Below are 17011 nucleotides of genomic sequence, written 5' to 3'. Positions count from 1 at the left end.
TTACCGTATTTTTCGCCCCATAGAACGCACCGGCCCATAGGACGCATCAAGTTTTTTTGGGGGGAAATAAAGAAGAAAAAAATTATTTCTCCCCCAGGTGCTTGTGGGGCCGGCAGCGGGGAGAAGCGCTCTTCTCCCCGCCGCCCGCCTTGAGATCAGCGCTGCGCCTCCCCACTGTCCCCAGAGCTTGCGGGGCTGGCGGCGGGATCTCCCCGCCGTCAGCCTCCAAACCACTTCGGGAGACAGCGGGATGGCGGTGTTCCGCCTCCCTCTGTCCCCCGACCTTGTGGGGCTGGCGCTGGGGCTCTCCTGAAGCCTGGAGAGCGAGAGGGGTCGGTGCGCACCGACCCCTCTCGCTCTCCAGGCTTCAGTGAAAGCCTGCATTCGCCCCATAGGACGCACACACATTTCCCCTTCATTTTTGGGCGAAAAATACGGTATATCAAAAATACGGTATATCAAAGCGGTCAAAAGTTCTGCAACTGGGTAGGTCCTGTTTTATTATTTTCTAAATTGTGAAGGGAGAGAGAAAATTAGTTTTGAGTCGAGGTGCTTTTTTGAGTGGACCTGGGAGAGAGAAAATGGGGCGGTTGGAATTCCAAACATGGGAAAGGATCCGTGCACAACAGGAGAGGGGACTCCGATGTGGGGCTTCGAGTTCGCGTTTTTGTTTTTTAGCCAGATGGGAAGTGGCCCAGAAAGAGGAGCAGCAGCAGTGTCTACACACAGGGAATGATTTTTGTGCTTGCCAGAGCCTCTCTGAAATCGCCGGGGCTCTGCAGCCGCCTGCATGCTCAACTTCACTCACGGCGCAAGTCGCACAGAAAGTTGGCCTCCAAATCCAGGATGCTACTTTCACAGGGGAGGGCTCCCATTTTGGGTAAGAGTCGCCACTTATTGCGAGAGCTTGCTTCCTTTATACAGGTGCAGGGCACCTTTAGCCCTGCAGGTGTTGCTGAACTACAACTCCCATGTGCTTGTGCTGCGCCCAATGGGAGTCGCAGTTCAGAAACCTTTGGGAGGGCCAAAGTTTCCCCTCCCTCCTTCCTTTGGGGTTCAGTGTTCTGGCAACCTCATGTCCCCCCAGCTTTCGTTCGACTACAACTCCCATCATCCATTGACTGGTCACGGATGATGGGAGTTGTAGTTGTTCAGATTTATAAATTGCAGATACCGATTGGAAGTCGTGGGTTGGAAGGTGGCAGGGGGACCTTTGGTGCCCTCCCGATGTTGCTGAACCACAACTCCCACCATTGCTTTCTGGGAGTTGTAGTTCAGCAACACCTGGAGGGCATAGCTGTCAAGCGTCCCTTATTTGGCGGGACAGTCCCTTATCCCAGCACCATGTCCCGCTGCTGTCCCTTATTGATGATGTCCCTTAAATTCCCCAGGTTTCAAAGGAAGCAGCTCCTCTCCCTCCTTCCCTGCTGGCCAGGGAGGAGGGAGGCTCCAACTGTGTTGCTTGGCTGCATTGCTCACCCAATAAGGAGTCTAAGAACGACTGGGGGGTGGAGCTTGCATGCCTTGTGCCACTCAAATCGGCCGCGTTGCCTGGGGACTCACCTTTGCTCAGCGCTTCCCAGCAGAGAGGTGACGGTGGTTTTCCTTGCTGCAGCCCCTTTGCCAGGTTGCTGCGCTGTGGGAACCACCACTTGAGGCTTCGTTTGGCTGCTGGTTGACTAAAATCCCTTATTTTGGCTGCTGATCCCTTATTTTCGAGACCGCTGGTCCCTTATTTTCAAATCTGTAAGTTGACAGCTATGCTGGAGGGCCCTGTGCTATCCTCTCTCATCTGTTCTCAAGTCTCACCAAGGTATGTGCAACAGAGCAGATTGAACCCGCTGATTTCGCCCTGCAGCAATATCCCCCTTTGCCATGTGGCACAAAAATCATGTTCCTAAATCTCATAGTCACTGGGAATTTGAAATCATGATCTAGAGTAGAACAGACTTAAGCCAGATTTCTCAAACCTCACACTCTCCAGAAGTTACTGAACTAAACTCCCATTTTTCAGCAATTTCTAGTTTGGGGGGGGGGGATAACCATTACAAAGCTTTTGGTATTTTTTTTGGCATAGTTGAAATTCAGATTATTATTATATGTTCAGTTGGGCATGTTAATGCATAAAACTTTTCATATTTTTTTTAATGTAATCCCCTCCTGCCCCCAAAATCACATGTAGCAACTAAATTAAGAGTTTCCAGCTGTGTGCTGCTCAAATCTGTATAATCTTCTTCAACCTTGTTGTTGGACTACAACTCCCATCATCCCTCATCATTGGCTAAGATGGCAGGGGATGATGGGAGTTGTAGTCCAACAACATTTGGGCACCCAAGGCCGGAGGACACTGGAGTCAGCCTAAGTGCAGCATCACCCACAAATGAACTTATTGTGTGGCTCGTCCCTTTGTACTCCTTTAACGAAATTGAATTTTTCATTATTAAATTTGTGAGAGGTTCCCTTGAAACCCCAAGAAGCAGGCCTGGCCATCAGCCATGTTTGCTGGGTCTGATGGGAGTTGTAGTTCAAGCGACATTTGGTGGGCCAAAGATTTCGCACCTCCGCAATGACATGAACCTCCTGAAGAAAAATATTTTCTTTTCCATGCTGAAATAAAAGTTTCACCCACCTCATGGTGTTGGGGTTTTTTGGGTGTGTGTTTTATTTCAATTAATACTTTTTGGTGGGGGCTATTAAAGTAAGTAAAGTAAAGTAAAGTAAGGGACGCGGGTGGTGCTGTGGGTTAAACCACAGAGCCTAGGACTTGCCAATCAGAAGGTCGGCGGTTCGAATCCCCGCAATGGAGTGAGCTCCCGTTGCTTGGTCCCTGCTCCTGCAAACCTAGCAGTTTGAAAGCACGTCAAAGTGCAAGTAGATAAGTAGGTACCGCTCCGGCGGGAAGGTAAATGGTGTTTCCGTGTGCTGCTCTGGTTCGCCAGAAGCGGCTTAGTCATGCTGGCCACATGACCCGGAAGCTATGTGCCGGCTCCCTCGGCCAATAAAGCGAGATGAGCGCCGCAACCCCAGAGTCGGTCACGACTGGACCTAATGGTCAGGGTCGCCTTTACCTTTATTAAAGTAATGTGATAGTAATAAACAACAGATTTTCCATTGTTCCCTCTTTGTCAGATGGTCGGGCTGCGAGATTAGTTGTGAATGTAGCCGCAACAGTGGTAAAAGAAAGTCCTTTGTGTGGCACAGAGTTAATCTGTGGAACTGCCTCCCACAGTATGGCTGGCTTCAAAAGGGGATGGGGCAAATTCACGGAGGAGCGGGCTATCAATGGCTAGACACAAGAAGAGAGAGGGTTCTCGTTCTCAGGTCCTGCTTTCGAGTTTCCCACAGGAATCTTGTTGGCCAGCGGAGAACAGAATCCCTCTCAGCTCTGCAATTCTCTGATTCCATGACTCATAGGAGCCAACACCTAGGGGCCTTTCTTCCTCTTTGGCCCCACAATAAAATAAAATTGATGGGCATTGCCATTTGAATGTTGTATGTGCACTGCATCATCCCCCCAAAATATATTTTATTCAAGTTAGCACCCTTGCCCTGACTAGTTGGGCCATTGAACCCTGATCCAGCAAAAACAAACAAGATGAATTTTAACAGGGAGAAATGTAAAGTATTGCACTGGGCAAAAAAAATGAGAGGCACAAATATAAGATGGGTGACACCTGGCTTGAGAGCAGTACCTGTGAAAAGGATCTAGGAGTTTTGGTTGACCCCAAACTTGACATGAGCCAACAGTGTGACGCGGCAGCTAAAAAAGCCAATGCAATTCTGGGCTGCATCAATAGGAGTATAGCATCTAGATCAAGGGAAGTAATAGTGCCACTGTATTCTGCTCTGGTCAGACCTCACCTGGAGTACTGTGTCCAGTTCTGGGCACCACAGTTCAAGAAGGACACTGACAAACTGGAACGTGTCCAGAGGAGGGCAACCAAAATGGTCAAAGGCCTGGAAACGATGCCTTATGAGGAACGGCTAAGGGAGCTGGGCATGTTTAGCCTGGAGAAGAGGAGGTTAAGGGGTGATATGATAGCCATGTTCAAATATATAAAAGGATGTCACATAGAGGAGGGAGAAAGGTTGTTTTCTGCTGCTCCAGAGAAGCGGACACGGAGCAATGGATCCAAACCACAAGAAAGAAGATTCCACCTAAACATTAGGAAGAACTTCCTGACAGTAAGAGCTGTTCGACAGTGGAGTTTGCTGCCAAGGAGTGTGGTGGAGTCTCCTGCTTTGGAGGTCTTTAAGCAGAGGCTTGACAACCATATGTCAGGAGTGCTCTGATGGTGTTTCCTGCTTGGCAGGGGGTTGGACTCGATGGCCCTTGTGGTCTCTTCCAACTCTATGATTCTATGTTCTTAAATATTATTATTTAATAGGGATTTCCCTGGACATTACTGGGATTTTAAAGATGGAATTGATGTCCGGGGTGGGGGCAATTTCTGAAAGGTGGTGCTTTGTCCTGGATCTGTCCTGGCTAGTCAATCGAAAAATTGCCATTTTTGTAGAAAAGAGCTCAACAAACTTTGGGGTTTGTCTCAAAAAGTTCAGTCACTTTCAAGGTGTCCTGGTTTTTACTTTCTGAAATATGGCAACCCTATACAGTGGTACCTCGGGTTAAGTACTTAATTCGTTCCGGAGGTCTGTTCTTAACCTGAAACTGTTCTTACCCTGAGGTACCACTTTAGCTAATGGGGCCTCCCGCTGCTGCCGCGCAATTTCTGTTCTTATCCTGAAGCAAAGTTCTTAACCCAAGGTACTATTTCGGGGTTAGGGGAGTCTGTAACCTGAAGCGTATATAACCTGAAGCGTATGTAAGCCGAGGTACCAATGTATCTAATAAATATGTTAACTGCTTTATCTTGCAACCGCACTGGCAAACAGGCCATAAACCCCACATAGGTACATGAAAACCAAGAGAAATACATTGGAAAAAATCCCACTCACACACAGAGCACTGGGGGAAACCTCTTAAGGTAGGGAACCCCCAAAATGACCATGAATTTGGGAGCAGAGAAAAAGGTGGGAGTGAGTGTCTGGGGAAGGGCCAGGGGGAAAAGACCCTGCTTTCCATGCACACCTGGCATCTTCAGGTATGGCTGGGACAGAAGCTTGCTTTGAAATCCTGGTGAGCGCCTGCCAGTCAGTGCAAGCACTACTGAGCTAGGTGGACCAATGGTTTGACTACATCCCTGTAAAGGAAGAGGACCTCCTGCTTTGCCTTGGCGCCTCCAGGTAGGGCTGAAACATGGGAAAGTTGCTGCCAGTCCGTGTGGGCAATACTGAGCCCGGTTGGATGCCATGGTTTAGCTCAGTACCGGGGCAACCTGCTGTGCTCCATATACCAATGCGCAGCATTTCCAAAAGGTGAGGATGTCGCCGGTCTGGATCTGCCGCTGCCGGCCCGTGCAGGCAACACTGCTCTAGGCGGACCAATAGAGAGCATGCGCCTGCGCGCAAGGAAAAGTAGCAGCTCCTTGGCCAAAGAGGAAAGGGGAAAACATTCGGGCGGCTTGGTGTTCTCACTTCCGGCTCCCAAGTGCCTGCGCTGCCATAATAGGGGGCCAAAGGGATGGGTGGGTGTTTCATACAGAATATCAGACCCGCTTTCCCCCCACTTGTCCTTCCTGTTCAACGGAGAGCCAGAAGTAGGGGCTGCTCCCCCAAAAGCCCCCCTGGCAGGTGGAGAAATAAAAAGGCTTTTGCACCAGGTGCAGAAAGTGGGAGCTTTTTTGGGGTGGGCGCAGAGCCAGGATTTGGGGAGGGGGATCCCTTTCCCTCCCTCCCTCCCTCCCTGGAAATGGCGATCTGGAGGTTAGAAAGGACGCCCCTCTGCAAAACTGCCTGCCATCCATGCCGGCTTCACTCCGGAGTGAGCCGCGCGTTGTGCAATGGAAACAAAGCGCGCCTCCGCTTTGATTCGTCCCCCTTTGCAAAGCTGGGCTGAGCTTTCCTCCTCCTCCTCCTTCCAGCCCTCCTCCGGAAACTGGTTTATTTTAATTACGCTCTCCAGCTGGGAGTTGGTCGCAGAGGACACCTTTGCATGCAGAAGGTCCTGGGTTCAAATCCCGCCGCCTCCAGGTAAGGCTGGGTGCGGGCCCTTCCTCCCTCCCCCGCCCGCTGTATTGGGGAGCGGCTGCCGGTCAGTGCAGACGGTGCTGAGCTGGGCGGACCTAAAGGTGCATCTCCCTAGGAGGCGGCTTCCTGCGCGCTCCTTGGGAAGGGGGTTGAGGTTCAGTGGGTAGAGCATCTGCACTGCATGCAGAAGGTTTCAGGGTCGATCCCCGGCGTCTCCTGATAAGCCAGATCTGCTTATCTGTAGAGCCGCTGCCCGCCAGTGTAGGCACTATTGAACTAAATGGACTCAATTGTGGGCTTGGGAAGTCCGTGGAAGGAACAGGGACGGGGTGAGTGGGAGTGCAGAAGCAGGAGGTCCCTGGCTGGCAAGGAAGGAGGAGGCAAAGGAGCGGGTGTCATAACAGTTGGTTTCGTAATAAGTTTCCAAAGGAGTAGCTGTGCTATTATTTAGTCCAGGGCGTATATTGCTAGACTTCAACTCCCATTATTCCCATTCTGGCCATGGCGGATGAGGGTCATCTAGTTCAACCCCCTGCAATGCCGGAATTTTATCATAGAATCCTAGAGTTGGAAGAGACCACAAGGGCCATCGAGTCCAACCCCCTGCCAAGCAGGAAACACCATCAGAGCACTCCTGACATATGGTTGCCAAGCCTCTGCTTAAAGACCTCCAAAGTAGGAGACTCCACCACACTCCTTGGCAGCAAATTCCACTGTCGAACAGTTCTTACTGTCAGGAAGTTCTTCCTAATGTTTAGGTGGAATCTTCTTTCTTGTAGATTGGATCCATTGCTCCATGTCCGCTTCTCTGGAGCAGCAGAAAACAACCTTTCTCCCTCCTCTATGTGACAGCCTTTTATATATTTGAACATGGCTATCATATCACCCCTTAACCTCCTCTTCTCCAGGCTAAACATGCCCAGCTCCCTTAGCCGTTCCTCATAAGGCATCGTTTCCAGGCCTTTGACCATTTTGGTTGCCCTCCTCTGGACACGTTCCAGTTTGTCAGTGTCCTTCTTGAACTGGGGTGCCCAGAACTGGACACAGTACTCCAGGTGTGGTCTGACCAGAGCAGAATACAGTGGCACTATTACTTCCCTTGATCTAGATGCTATACTCCTATTGATGCAGCCCAGAATTGCATTGGCTTTTTTAGCTGCCGCGTCACACTGTTGGCTCATGTCAAGTTTGTGGTCAACCAAGACTCCTTTTGCCCTAGTGCGCATAGCCAAAAACATTTTGGGTTCAATAGGATTGCCAGTGTCTTTTTTTCCTGGACGCCTGCCTCTTTCTACCCCTTTTACAAAATAAAAAATAAAAATTGCCAAGTGTGTAAAGCTGAATTTGCACCAGTTAAATGTGGGCTTCCTGCAGCAGATCCAATTTTGTGTGGCTGCCATTTGTAAATAGTTATAGTACAGTTGTAAGTTAATACTGTTGTTTTTTTTAAATTGTTTTTATTGAGAATTTCAACATAACAAAATATCAAAACATATCTTCATGATTTCCCCCCATTTTCCCCTCCCCCCTCCCCAAAAAGGAACCCTCCCTCCCTCCCCCCAGACTTCCCTCAGTTCCTCTCTCTGATTTTTCAACACCTATTATTCTCTGCATATTATCAAATTATCAAGATCCTTAAATCATCTGTCTATTATGTTAACAATCAATAAATTTGTGTATGTTTATTCAAAGTAAGTTAATGTTGTTATAATGTAATAACACTGGGAAACACTTGGCCGAAGGTCAAAGGAAAATGGAAAAGCCTCCCCATTGTCTTTTCGTTCACAAAGCCTGTCTTAAGGGTATGTCTGTGTATGAATAGGGTGAGTCTGTGACCTGGCTCAGGAACTAAGTATTTGTCATTGCAAAAGACTGGCCAGGCTCCCCAGGTAATCCAATCAAGTGACCATTAACAGGTAATCTGCCAGACAGGACATAAACAACGCACTCAGATTTCTGTTGTAGACCGCCTTTTCTGTGATTTATGTATGATGTTTCTGGGGGTGGTCTTGGACTCCAGGGCAGGCAATTTAAAATGTCTATATAAGGGCGGGCACACCTTTGTTCTGGGTCCTCCTCCTCCTCCTGCGAGTGAGGGGAGCACCCTGTTGCAACAGTTCAATAACGGACAGGCTTACTAGCTGCTTTGCTTCTCAATATTCTTTGATTGGCTTCTGTTATTTTCTCCTACCGATAGGGAACCCACTTAAGGACTCTATATGGGCTCTTGGATACCCCATAAGGGAAGAAGGGCAGATCTTGTTTACAACATCTCTCATTTCTGTTTTTCCCCTCACAGGAGAAGTGCCTTGGCTTGTGGCAGCCTCAGCCGCTGTTGCGCCTGACCCCATTCCTCTCTTATTTGACCTAGAGACTGCAAGAGAGTGGCTGGCGAGGAAATGGACGTCGTGCCGCCTGTGTGGGAAAGGGTGGCAGGAGCAGGACATGCCCCCGGCCCTAGAGGACAAAACCGGAGATCCGGAGAACAGATTAAGCAGGAACCAGAGGACAGGCTGCACCGGCACTGGGATGCCCAGCTTCAGGAGTTCCTGAGGACCCTGGAGTCTCCCCACTCTGGCTGGGGGGTCCCCCAGTTGCCGGAGGAGCCCACCCCCTGGGACGACGCCAAGGGCTTCCTGGCCTCCTTCGAGCAAGTGGCCCAAGCCTGCCGGTGGCCCCGGGAAGAGTGGGCGGCCCGACTCCTGCCGGCCCTCAGCGGAGAAGCCGAGCGGGCCGTTAGCCGGCTGGAGGGCCGGGACAGAGAGGATTATGGGAAAGTGAAGGCGGCCATCTTGCAATGGGACAGCTTCCGGAGGGAGACTCGGCGCCAGCGCTTCAGGCGCTTCTGCTACCAGGAGGCCGAGGGGCCGAGAGGGGCTCACCGCCGGCTGCTGGAGCTTTGCGACGGGTGGCTAAGGGTCGAGAAGCACACCAAGCAGCAGATCCTGGAGCTGCTCCTTCTCGAACAACTCCTGACCGTCCTGCCTGCGGAGGTGCAGGGCTGGGTCAAGGGACGGAGCCCAGAGACCTGCTCCCAGGCGGTGGCCCTGGCCGAGGATTACCTGCGGAGGCAGCCAGAGGCCGCGAGGCAGCGACCACAGGTGGGGCAGTGAGGGGGATCCTGAGCATCCCGGGATCAGGGCAGGGCAGATTTTCGCCTGTCCTGATGTAGAAGGGAAGAGGTCCAGATGGCATTCTGTGGTGGGACATTTTCCCTATCTAGGCAGAAGAATAGCTTTTGCTTGGTTTCAGGGGCGGCGGCCAAAGGCAGGGGACTATCTTAGGTGTCGACAGTTGCCGTCCAGCTGTTTTGGATGGCTTCAGTGGGATTTCAAAGGGCTTTAGAAGCGCCTCAAAGGAAGAGAGGATGTTTAAAATGCCGTCCAGCGACTCCCGGAGTCCTTATCTGGCTGGCGTAGAAGCTTGTTTTCTGGGAGTGTATCTTTTCCCCTTATTATTTTTTTAAAACTCCTACTCTTCTGAGACGCACAGGAGACTTGCTTCAGGCGCCATCTTCTTACCGGAAGTCCCCCTATCCATTTCTGAAAATGTATTTTTCCACAAAGAGGGTGGCAGAGAGAAGGGTGTGGTAGAAAAAAACGGGCATCAGAACATTTTCCAGGGAACCACGTTGCTGTTTTTTCCCTTAAGATTCCCAGGTTCTGAAACAAATCTCATGAAATCATCAATGTAAATATCCATGAGTTCATAAGGTGTCGTCTGAAGCATTATATGTTATAGGGCTGCCATGTTTCAAAAACTTTTGGTAAAGTTCTTGAGCTTTATTTTTCTTTTTTCTTTTTGGCCAAAGCTGAGCTATTTTTAAGAAAATTCTAGACTTGGATTGCCCTATGTCTGGATTTTTGCGGACCTTTCAACAATTTGCGCCCGGACACTGCTTCCGATTGCAGTACTCTGGCTATGTCCTGGAAATTCCGGATGTATGGCAACCCTAGCATATTGCAGCATATTGGAATGGGAGGATTGATGTTGTGTACATTTAATGTATGCATATATCAGTTTTTGAAGCGCCTTGCAAAATCCGAAGCTTGCTGTAATTGCTCCAATCATCACCTTTCACTATTCTCGTGCATGGCTGCACGTCCTTCACATACAGTGGTACCTCAGGTTACATACGCTTCAGGTTACAGACTCCGCTAACTCAGAAATATTACCTCGGGTTAAGTACTTTGCTTCAGGATAAGAACAGAAACCGTGCTCCGGCGGCGTGGCAGCAGCAGGAGGCCCCATTAGCTAAAGCGGTGCTTCAGGTTAAGAACCGTTTCAGGTTAAGTACGGACCTCCGGAACGAATTAAGTACTTAACCTGAGGTACCACTGTACGTTGATTTGTCCCTTTCTGATTCTTGCACCTCAACCTTATTTTTCAACATGGTTTATTTGTTACTCCAATAAGTAAGCGCTTCGGTTTCCGTGGCTCTGAGCTGACATTGGAGACATGCATAGGAGTCATCCTCTGTCTCATCTTGTTTCCCCGCCCTAAAAAGATATTGTGGCGATCACACAGGGTCCCCGGACGTTTCACCATCTATTGATCCCTGTGCCACCACTTTATTTCTCTCTGCCAGGCCCTACCTGGGACAATACTGAGTCCAGTCAGGGTTAAATTGGAACATAAACTTCTGTTTATTTATTGCAGTTTAACAAGCGTGTGGTTTCATAAACGGTATCGGTCAATTGCAATCATGGGGTGCCTATCCAGACCTATAACTTCTGCTACCTGCTCTCACTCACTAAACCACCTCTCAGATATTTACTTGTCTTCCTAGCTCCTAACTGTTCCTGACTCAGCTTAGTTCGCTATACTAACTCAACCTACCGACAGACTCCATCCCAATTCACTCCCACTCCAACCAACCACCCAACTCCCAACAAACTCCTCCCTTCGCCCCTCCCAGAGCTGGTTTTATAGTCCCTCTGACTCCACCCCCTGGGTTCTGATTGGGTAACCTGTTTAACTATTTCACCTCCAGCACTCTCATATGTTAACGTCACATATATCCTTGGTGCAATTTCAGGGGCTGAATCCACCGGAAGAAGAGGCGGTGGCAACAGAGTCCTCTGAGGCGGAACAGACTTTGTCTGACCTCGGGTGGAATGTGTTTGGCCAGCGGGCCAAAGAGGAGCAAGCCAGCAGGGATGCTGAGCTGTTGGGTAAGGTTGCTTGTGGGTTTAGATTTTGGGCTTGTGGAAGTTTGTGGTTTGGCTTCAGCTATGGCTGCATTCACACACACACACACACCTCGGAGCTGCTACATTTACATTACAGGAATTTGAAGACTCTTAAATACCGTATTTTTCCGTGTATAAGACGCCCCATATTTTTAGGGACTCCAAGTTAAGAGAAGTGGGGGGGGGGATTGCCCCGTGTATAAGATGACCCACAGTTTCCCACATAACTTTGAAATAAAAAAAACCTAGTCTTGTACACGGAAAAGTACGGTATCTCCTGGAAGTCACATTCGTAGTTTCTTGAGAAAGGTGAAGATTAGACAGTGGAAGCATTTTAAAAGAGCTGTATTTAATAAACATTGCTCCTTGTCCAAAGAGGTCCAGGAAAAGTTGGGCTTCTATTATAAAGTACAGTGGTACCTTGGTTCTTGAACTTAATCCGTTCCGGGAGTCCATTTGACTCACGAAATGGTTCGAAAACCAAAGCGGGCTTCCGATTGGCTGCAGGAGCTTCCTGCACCCAAGCGGAAGCCGCATCGGACGTTTGGCTTCTGAAAAACGTTCACAAACCAAAACACTCACTTCCAGTTTTGCGGCATTCGGGAGCCAATTTGTTTGACAACTAAGCCGTTTGGGAACCAAGGTACCACTGTATAACAAAGTGTTATTCTATAATATATATAATAAACGCTCTCAGAACAGTGATCTGAAACTGAGGAGCCACTACCGTGAAGACACCGACCCTGCTGGCCTCACCCCAGAGGGAGGAGACATGCAGAGATGGCCTTCTGCTGAAGATCTTTAATCCACCCTAAGAGTCATGACAGCATAAATAGAAGCTGAAATAAAAATGTAATAACGTCAAATCAGCATTTCTACTCCCATTTTCGGATCGCGTTTGTTATTTTTTATATGCATTTTTTAAAAATGAACCGCTTCTAAATATTTTAACTTTTTATGGACAATGTTAACGTTTCTTGTAGACCTCTTAGAATAAATTGAAATAGGCGCCAGACAAGCCTCTGTGGGGAGGGAATCTCAGGAACTGCCACAGACCCCTGTCCCAAACATCTTAGGGACGTCAAACAACAGATCTAAACTGATCTAAACAGCCGAGAGGGTCAGTAGGGAAGGAGACACTCTCCCAGAGATTTGGGGCCTAAGTCCCAAGTCATTCAAGGCTTTAAACACTAGTGTGAGCGCCTTCACTTAGCCCCGGATATGAACTGGCAAGCAATGGCAGTTTCCTGGTCTTCATTTCCAGTGGCGTAGCGTGGGTTGTCAGCACCCGGGGCAAGGCAAGTAATTTGCGCCCCCTAACCCATGGATTTGCGCCCCCTAACCCATGGATTTGCGCCCCCTAACCCGTGGATTTGCACCCCCTAACCCTAACCCCCAGATGTTGCGCCCAGTGCGGCCAGGCCCCCCTGCACCCCCCACTCTACACCACTGTTCATTTCTTAATTCCACATTTCCATTTACGCCCAAGCGAATGACCTCCCTGCTTCTTTTCTCCAGCAACGAAAGGTTGGATGAATGTAAGGAAGGAGGAGAAATGTGCAGAAGAGGATTTGAAGGAGGCCGATCCAACTGGATCATCTGCGGAGCCAACGGAAGAGGATGTTTCCCCGAGTCACAGGCAGGAAGGCCTCCCAGAAAGTCAGCCTGGGCAAGAGGAGCAGCAGGAATCATGTCTGGAGAGCAATGAACAAACCTTGCTTTGCGGAGGAGACGACACAGAAATCGCTGCCCAGCAACAAACCCGCCCTGGTAAGAGACAGGATGAAGGGTTAGGGAACTACTGTTTTTTTGTCAAAGCGACATCCCCTCGAAGGGTGATCTTTTGGGGGATGAAGCCAGTGATTTATTCTGCAAGGTGCAACCGGAAAGTTGGGTGAATGGTCACAGAAATTGGACGGCGAGAAATATTTGAACACACAGGCCTTATAGGCCTTCAAAGTATACATTGCACCGCTGACAACGTTCGTAGAACTGTTGGAAACTTCTGGATAATAATAATAATAATAAATTTATTTATATCCCGCCTTCCCCAGCCGAAGCCGGGCTCAGAGCGGCTAACAACAGTAAAAACAACACAGTTTACATAAAATCACAATCAATTAATTGAAATGCGTTCTAAAATCAATTCATTCTAAAATGAATTCAGAGTCAAATTAATGGCAACCATTGGGCTAGAGTTCTATGAGGATTACAGAAGACCTGGTGCCTTGGCCAAAGGCCTGGTGGAACAGCTGGGTCTTGAAGGCCCTGCAGAAAGATGTCAAGTCCCGCAGGGCCCTAGTCTCTTGGGACAGAGCGTTCCACCAGATCAGGGCCACAGCTGAAAAAGCTCTGGCTCTGGTTGAGGCCAGCCCAACCTCCCTGTGGCCCAGGATCTCCAAGTCCTCTTTTTGTACTGCTTTCCGTTCCCTCGTCACAGCAGCTTGGACGTGTGAAATGTTGGGAAATCTGTGCCCTTTCAGCTTTCAGTTTTGGAAAAAGGAAGTAATCCAATGGGGCCAGATTGGGAGAATATGGAGGGTGGGACAACTCAGTAACCTCAGTAACAATTTCACGTGGAATATGCAATTCTTCTGCCATCATTCGGATGGACAAACACCGATCCCGTATCAATATCCAGACGGAGGGTCACTTCAATAGTTTGCTGCCCTTCACGGAAACCTTAAACCACTCATACACTGTCTTTCAAGTTACAGCTTCATCTCCGTACACAATTGTGAACGTTTCGTGGGTTTCCGATGACAATTGTATGTTTCAATATTTCTCGCTGTCCGATTTCTGTGACCATTCACCCAACTTTCCAGTCACACCTTGTATTTAAGAAAATTTAGCTAGAGGTGGGCAAGGCCAGAGCCAGAACTGTTTATGGAACTTCCCCTTTTTATTTTATTTTTCCCCCATGCACTGGGTAAACATCTTAATCAAACTATCCACTGCAGTCCCATGGTCTTGTTTATGGTACATCGTCGCCAGTTCAGACCCAGTAAGTGCATAGATAGACAGGTATGAAATTTGGATTTTTTTTTGCCCCAACACGCACCACTTTACACTTTAGTAAAAAATCACAGGTCACAAAGCCCATCCTTGGGTAACTCTTTCATAGAATTGTACAGTTGGAGGGATCCCCAATTGTTATCTAATCCAGCCCCCTGCGTTGATAAATAATGGCAGGAAATGTTTCTTTCCTAGGTTATTACGCTGTAGTGTGTAATTTTTTTGGTATTCTTGCAATAGCTTTTCACTTTTCACCAATTCATGTATGATTTTTACTAAGTTACAATTTGAAATATTCATTAAACAACCTTAAAATTTGTTTACACTGTAGAATTTACAGTCGTACCTTGGTTTTTGAACGGCTTAGTTGCCTAACAAAACGGCTTCCAAACGCCTCAAACCTGGAAGCAAGTGTTCCGGTTTGTGAACATTTTTTGGAAGCCGAACTTCCGGCGCAGCTTCTGCTTGAGTTCCGGAAACTCCTGCAGCCAATCGGAATTGGCGCCTTGGTTTTTAAACTGTTTTGGGAGTCGAATGGACTTCTGGAATAGATTAAGTTCAAGAACCAAGGTACCACTGTATTTTAATGCTGCCAACATTTTCAAGTGTAGATAGTTCCCCCCATATATTCAGTAAACATTTCCCAATCTTCTATAAACGTATCTTCTTCTTGCTCTCTTATTCTATATGTTAGACCCGCAAGCTACACATATTCCATCAGTTCTTCTTTAGGTGGGGCCTTCCGCCAGTTCGGACCCCGCGAGTCTTCCCCTTAGTGAAGACTAACAAAACGGCTTTGGGTGTTTTTTCCCCTATTCCGACAGGTTATGACGACCAGTCAAGGGAGTGTGACGAGAAATACGGCCGATTGGACTGTCCAGAGGACCAGCAGGATGGCGAGCACTCGGGAACAGCAGCAGAGAGGGTCTCTCGGCCCGGACGCGAGAGGGCCCCGCTCCAAGAAGAGGCTTTCCGGTGTGGCGACTGCGGGAAGAGTTTCAACCGCAAGCAGAACCTCTTGAGGCACAATCTAACCCACACCGGGGAGAAGCCCTTCAAGTGCGCCTACTGCCCCAAAAGCTTCGTCCAGGTCTCCGACCTGACCCGCCACGAGAGGACCCACACGGGCGAGAAGCCGTTCGGCTGCTCCTTCTGCGAGAAGCGCTTCAACTGCAACTCCAACCTGCTCATGCACGAACGCATCCACACGGGCGAGAAGCCGTTCATGTGCCTGTCGTGCGGGAAGACCTTTGTCCAGATCTCCGACCTGACGCGCCACGAGCGGACCCACACGGGCGAGAGGCCCTACGGCTGCTCCTTCTGCGAGAAGCGCTTCAGCTGCAACTCGCACCTCCTGGTGCACCAGCGGATCCACACGGGCGAGAAGAAGCCGCACCAGTGCGCCACCTGCGGCAAGAGGTTCAGCTACCAGTCGGTGCTGCTGGCGCACATGACGGTCCACACGGGCGAAAAGCCCCACGCCTGCCCGCACTGCGGGAAGCGCTTCCATTCCCGCCCGGGCCTCATCCGCCATAAGAAGAGCCACGCGGGAGAGAAGCTGGCGCACAAGTGCTCCCATTGCGCGGAGAGCTTTGGCCTGTGGCAGCAGCTCATACTCCACGAGCGGACCGCACACGCGGGGGCCAAGCGATACCATTGCTCGGCCTGTGGGAAGAGCTTCAACACTCACACCACTCTGGCTAGGCATGAAAGAATTCACAAGGGGGGAGCCACATAGAAGTAATTGTTGAATAGTGGGTAGACATAGCAGACAACGCATCAATTTCTCCAAAGCAGCTCTTTATTTGTAAGCTGGAACAGAACTGGACAGCAAACAGCTCAGCCAGCCTGCTTTTATAGGCAGCCGGCTATCAACATTGTAGCAACAACAACCCAGGGTTTCCCGCCTAAAATAACTGACGTGGACCTGAGTGAAAACTCTACACCATACTCCTGGTGGCCAGTGTGAGAACTTCAATACATAATAATAATAATACAGTGGTGCCTCGCAAGACAAAATTAATTCGTTCCGCGAGTTTTTTCGTTTAGCGAATTTTTCGTCTTGCAAAGCACGGTGTCGGAAAAGTTTTGGAAAAGCTTCAAAAATCACCAAAAACCTCAAAAAAGGCTACCACGCCGCATTCTATGAGTTGCTCCTCGAAGTCAAGTCGCAACTGTATTAACGGTGTTAAGAAAAAGGAAACAAACTTGCACGACGTTTTCGTCTTGCGAAGCAAGCCCATAGGGAAATTCGTCTTGCGAAGCAACTCAAAAACCACAAAACCCTTTCGTCTAGCGAGTTTTTCGTCTTGCGAGGCATTTGTCTTGCGGGGCACCACTGTAATAATAATAATAATAATAATAATTTTTATTTATACCCCACCCTCCCTAGCCTAGGCCGGGCTCAGGGCGGCTAACAACCAATGATAAAACAAGTTGAATGAATACAACTTAAAAACAAGATTAAAAGTAAGCCCAGGGGTACCCCTAAATATCGGGGAGACCACCTTCTTCCCTACAGACTCTCTGGAGTGTTAAAATGGGCAGAGGGGACCCTGCTCTGGGAAGTCCCTCTGCCATCAGACGTTTGGGGGGGTGGCAGCCTTAGACAGGGCCTTTTTAACCTTGTATTTTTATATGGTTGGATCCCACCCTTGTGGCAAAGGGCAAGTGAGAAACCAAATAAGTAAATAACTGTGATAATGTATTTTGCACGC

The 17011-nt window shown here is 49.0% G+C and overlaps 1 protein-coding gene across 3 annotated transcripts; it reads left to right on the top strand.

Moving 5' to 3' along the window:
• Window positions 1–5748: 5748 nt before the first annotated feature.
• On the top strand, window positions 5749–16266 carry LOC309524736 (uncharacterized protein). Of its 3 annotated transcripts, none has more exons than XM_082209707.1 (5): window positions 5764–6090; window positions 8459–9188; window positions 11126–11261; window positions 12798–13049; window positions 15119–16261. In XM_082209707.1, exons 1-5 carry the CDS (start codon window positions 6053–6055, stop codon window positions 16030–16032), a joined length of 2070 nt encoding a protein of 689 aa, XP_082065833.1. In that variant the 5' UTR covers window positions 5764–6052; the 3' UTR covers window positions 16033–16261. The 3 variants fall into 3 exon arrangements, with proteins under 3 accessions (XP_082065835.1, XP_082065833.1, XP_082065834.1); XM_082209708.1 differs by having other exon boundaries at window positions 5767–6090; window positions 8387–9188; XM_082209709.1 differs by lacking the exon at window positions 12798–13049 and having other exon boundaries at window positions 5749–6090; window positions 15119–16266.
• Window positions 16267–17011: the final 745 nt, after the last annotated feature.

Source organism: Podarcis vaucheri, assembly GCF_965113315.1.
Source record: "Podarcis vaucheri genome assembly, chromosome: 2".
Lineage (NCBI taxonomy): Eukaryota > Metazoa > Chordata > Lepidosauria > Squamata > Lacertidae > Podarcis > Podarcis vaucheri.
Note: the sequence above shows the minus strand (reverse complement) of the source record. Positions and strands in the feature narration are given on the sequence as shown.

Coding starts and splice junctions, on each gene's coding strand:
- LOC309524736 (XM_082209707.1), top strand. CDS start 6,053: ATGCAGAAGGTCCTGGGTTCAAATCCCGCCGCCTCCAG. Junction 6,091..8,458: donor TCAAATCCCGCCGCCTCCAG/GTAAGGCTGGGT, acceptor TATTTGACCTAG/AGACTGCAAGAGAGTGGCTG. Junction 11,262..12,797: donor CAGGGATGCTGAGCTGTTGG/GTAAGGTTGCTT, acceptor TCTTTTCTCCAG/CAACGAAAGGTTGGATGAAT.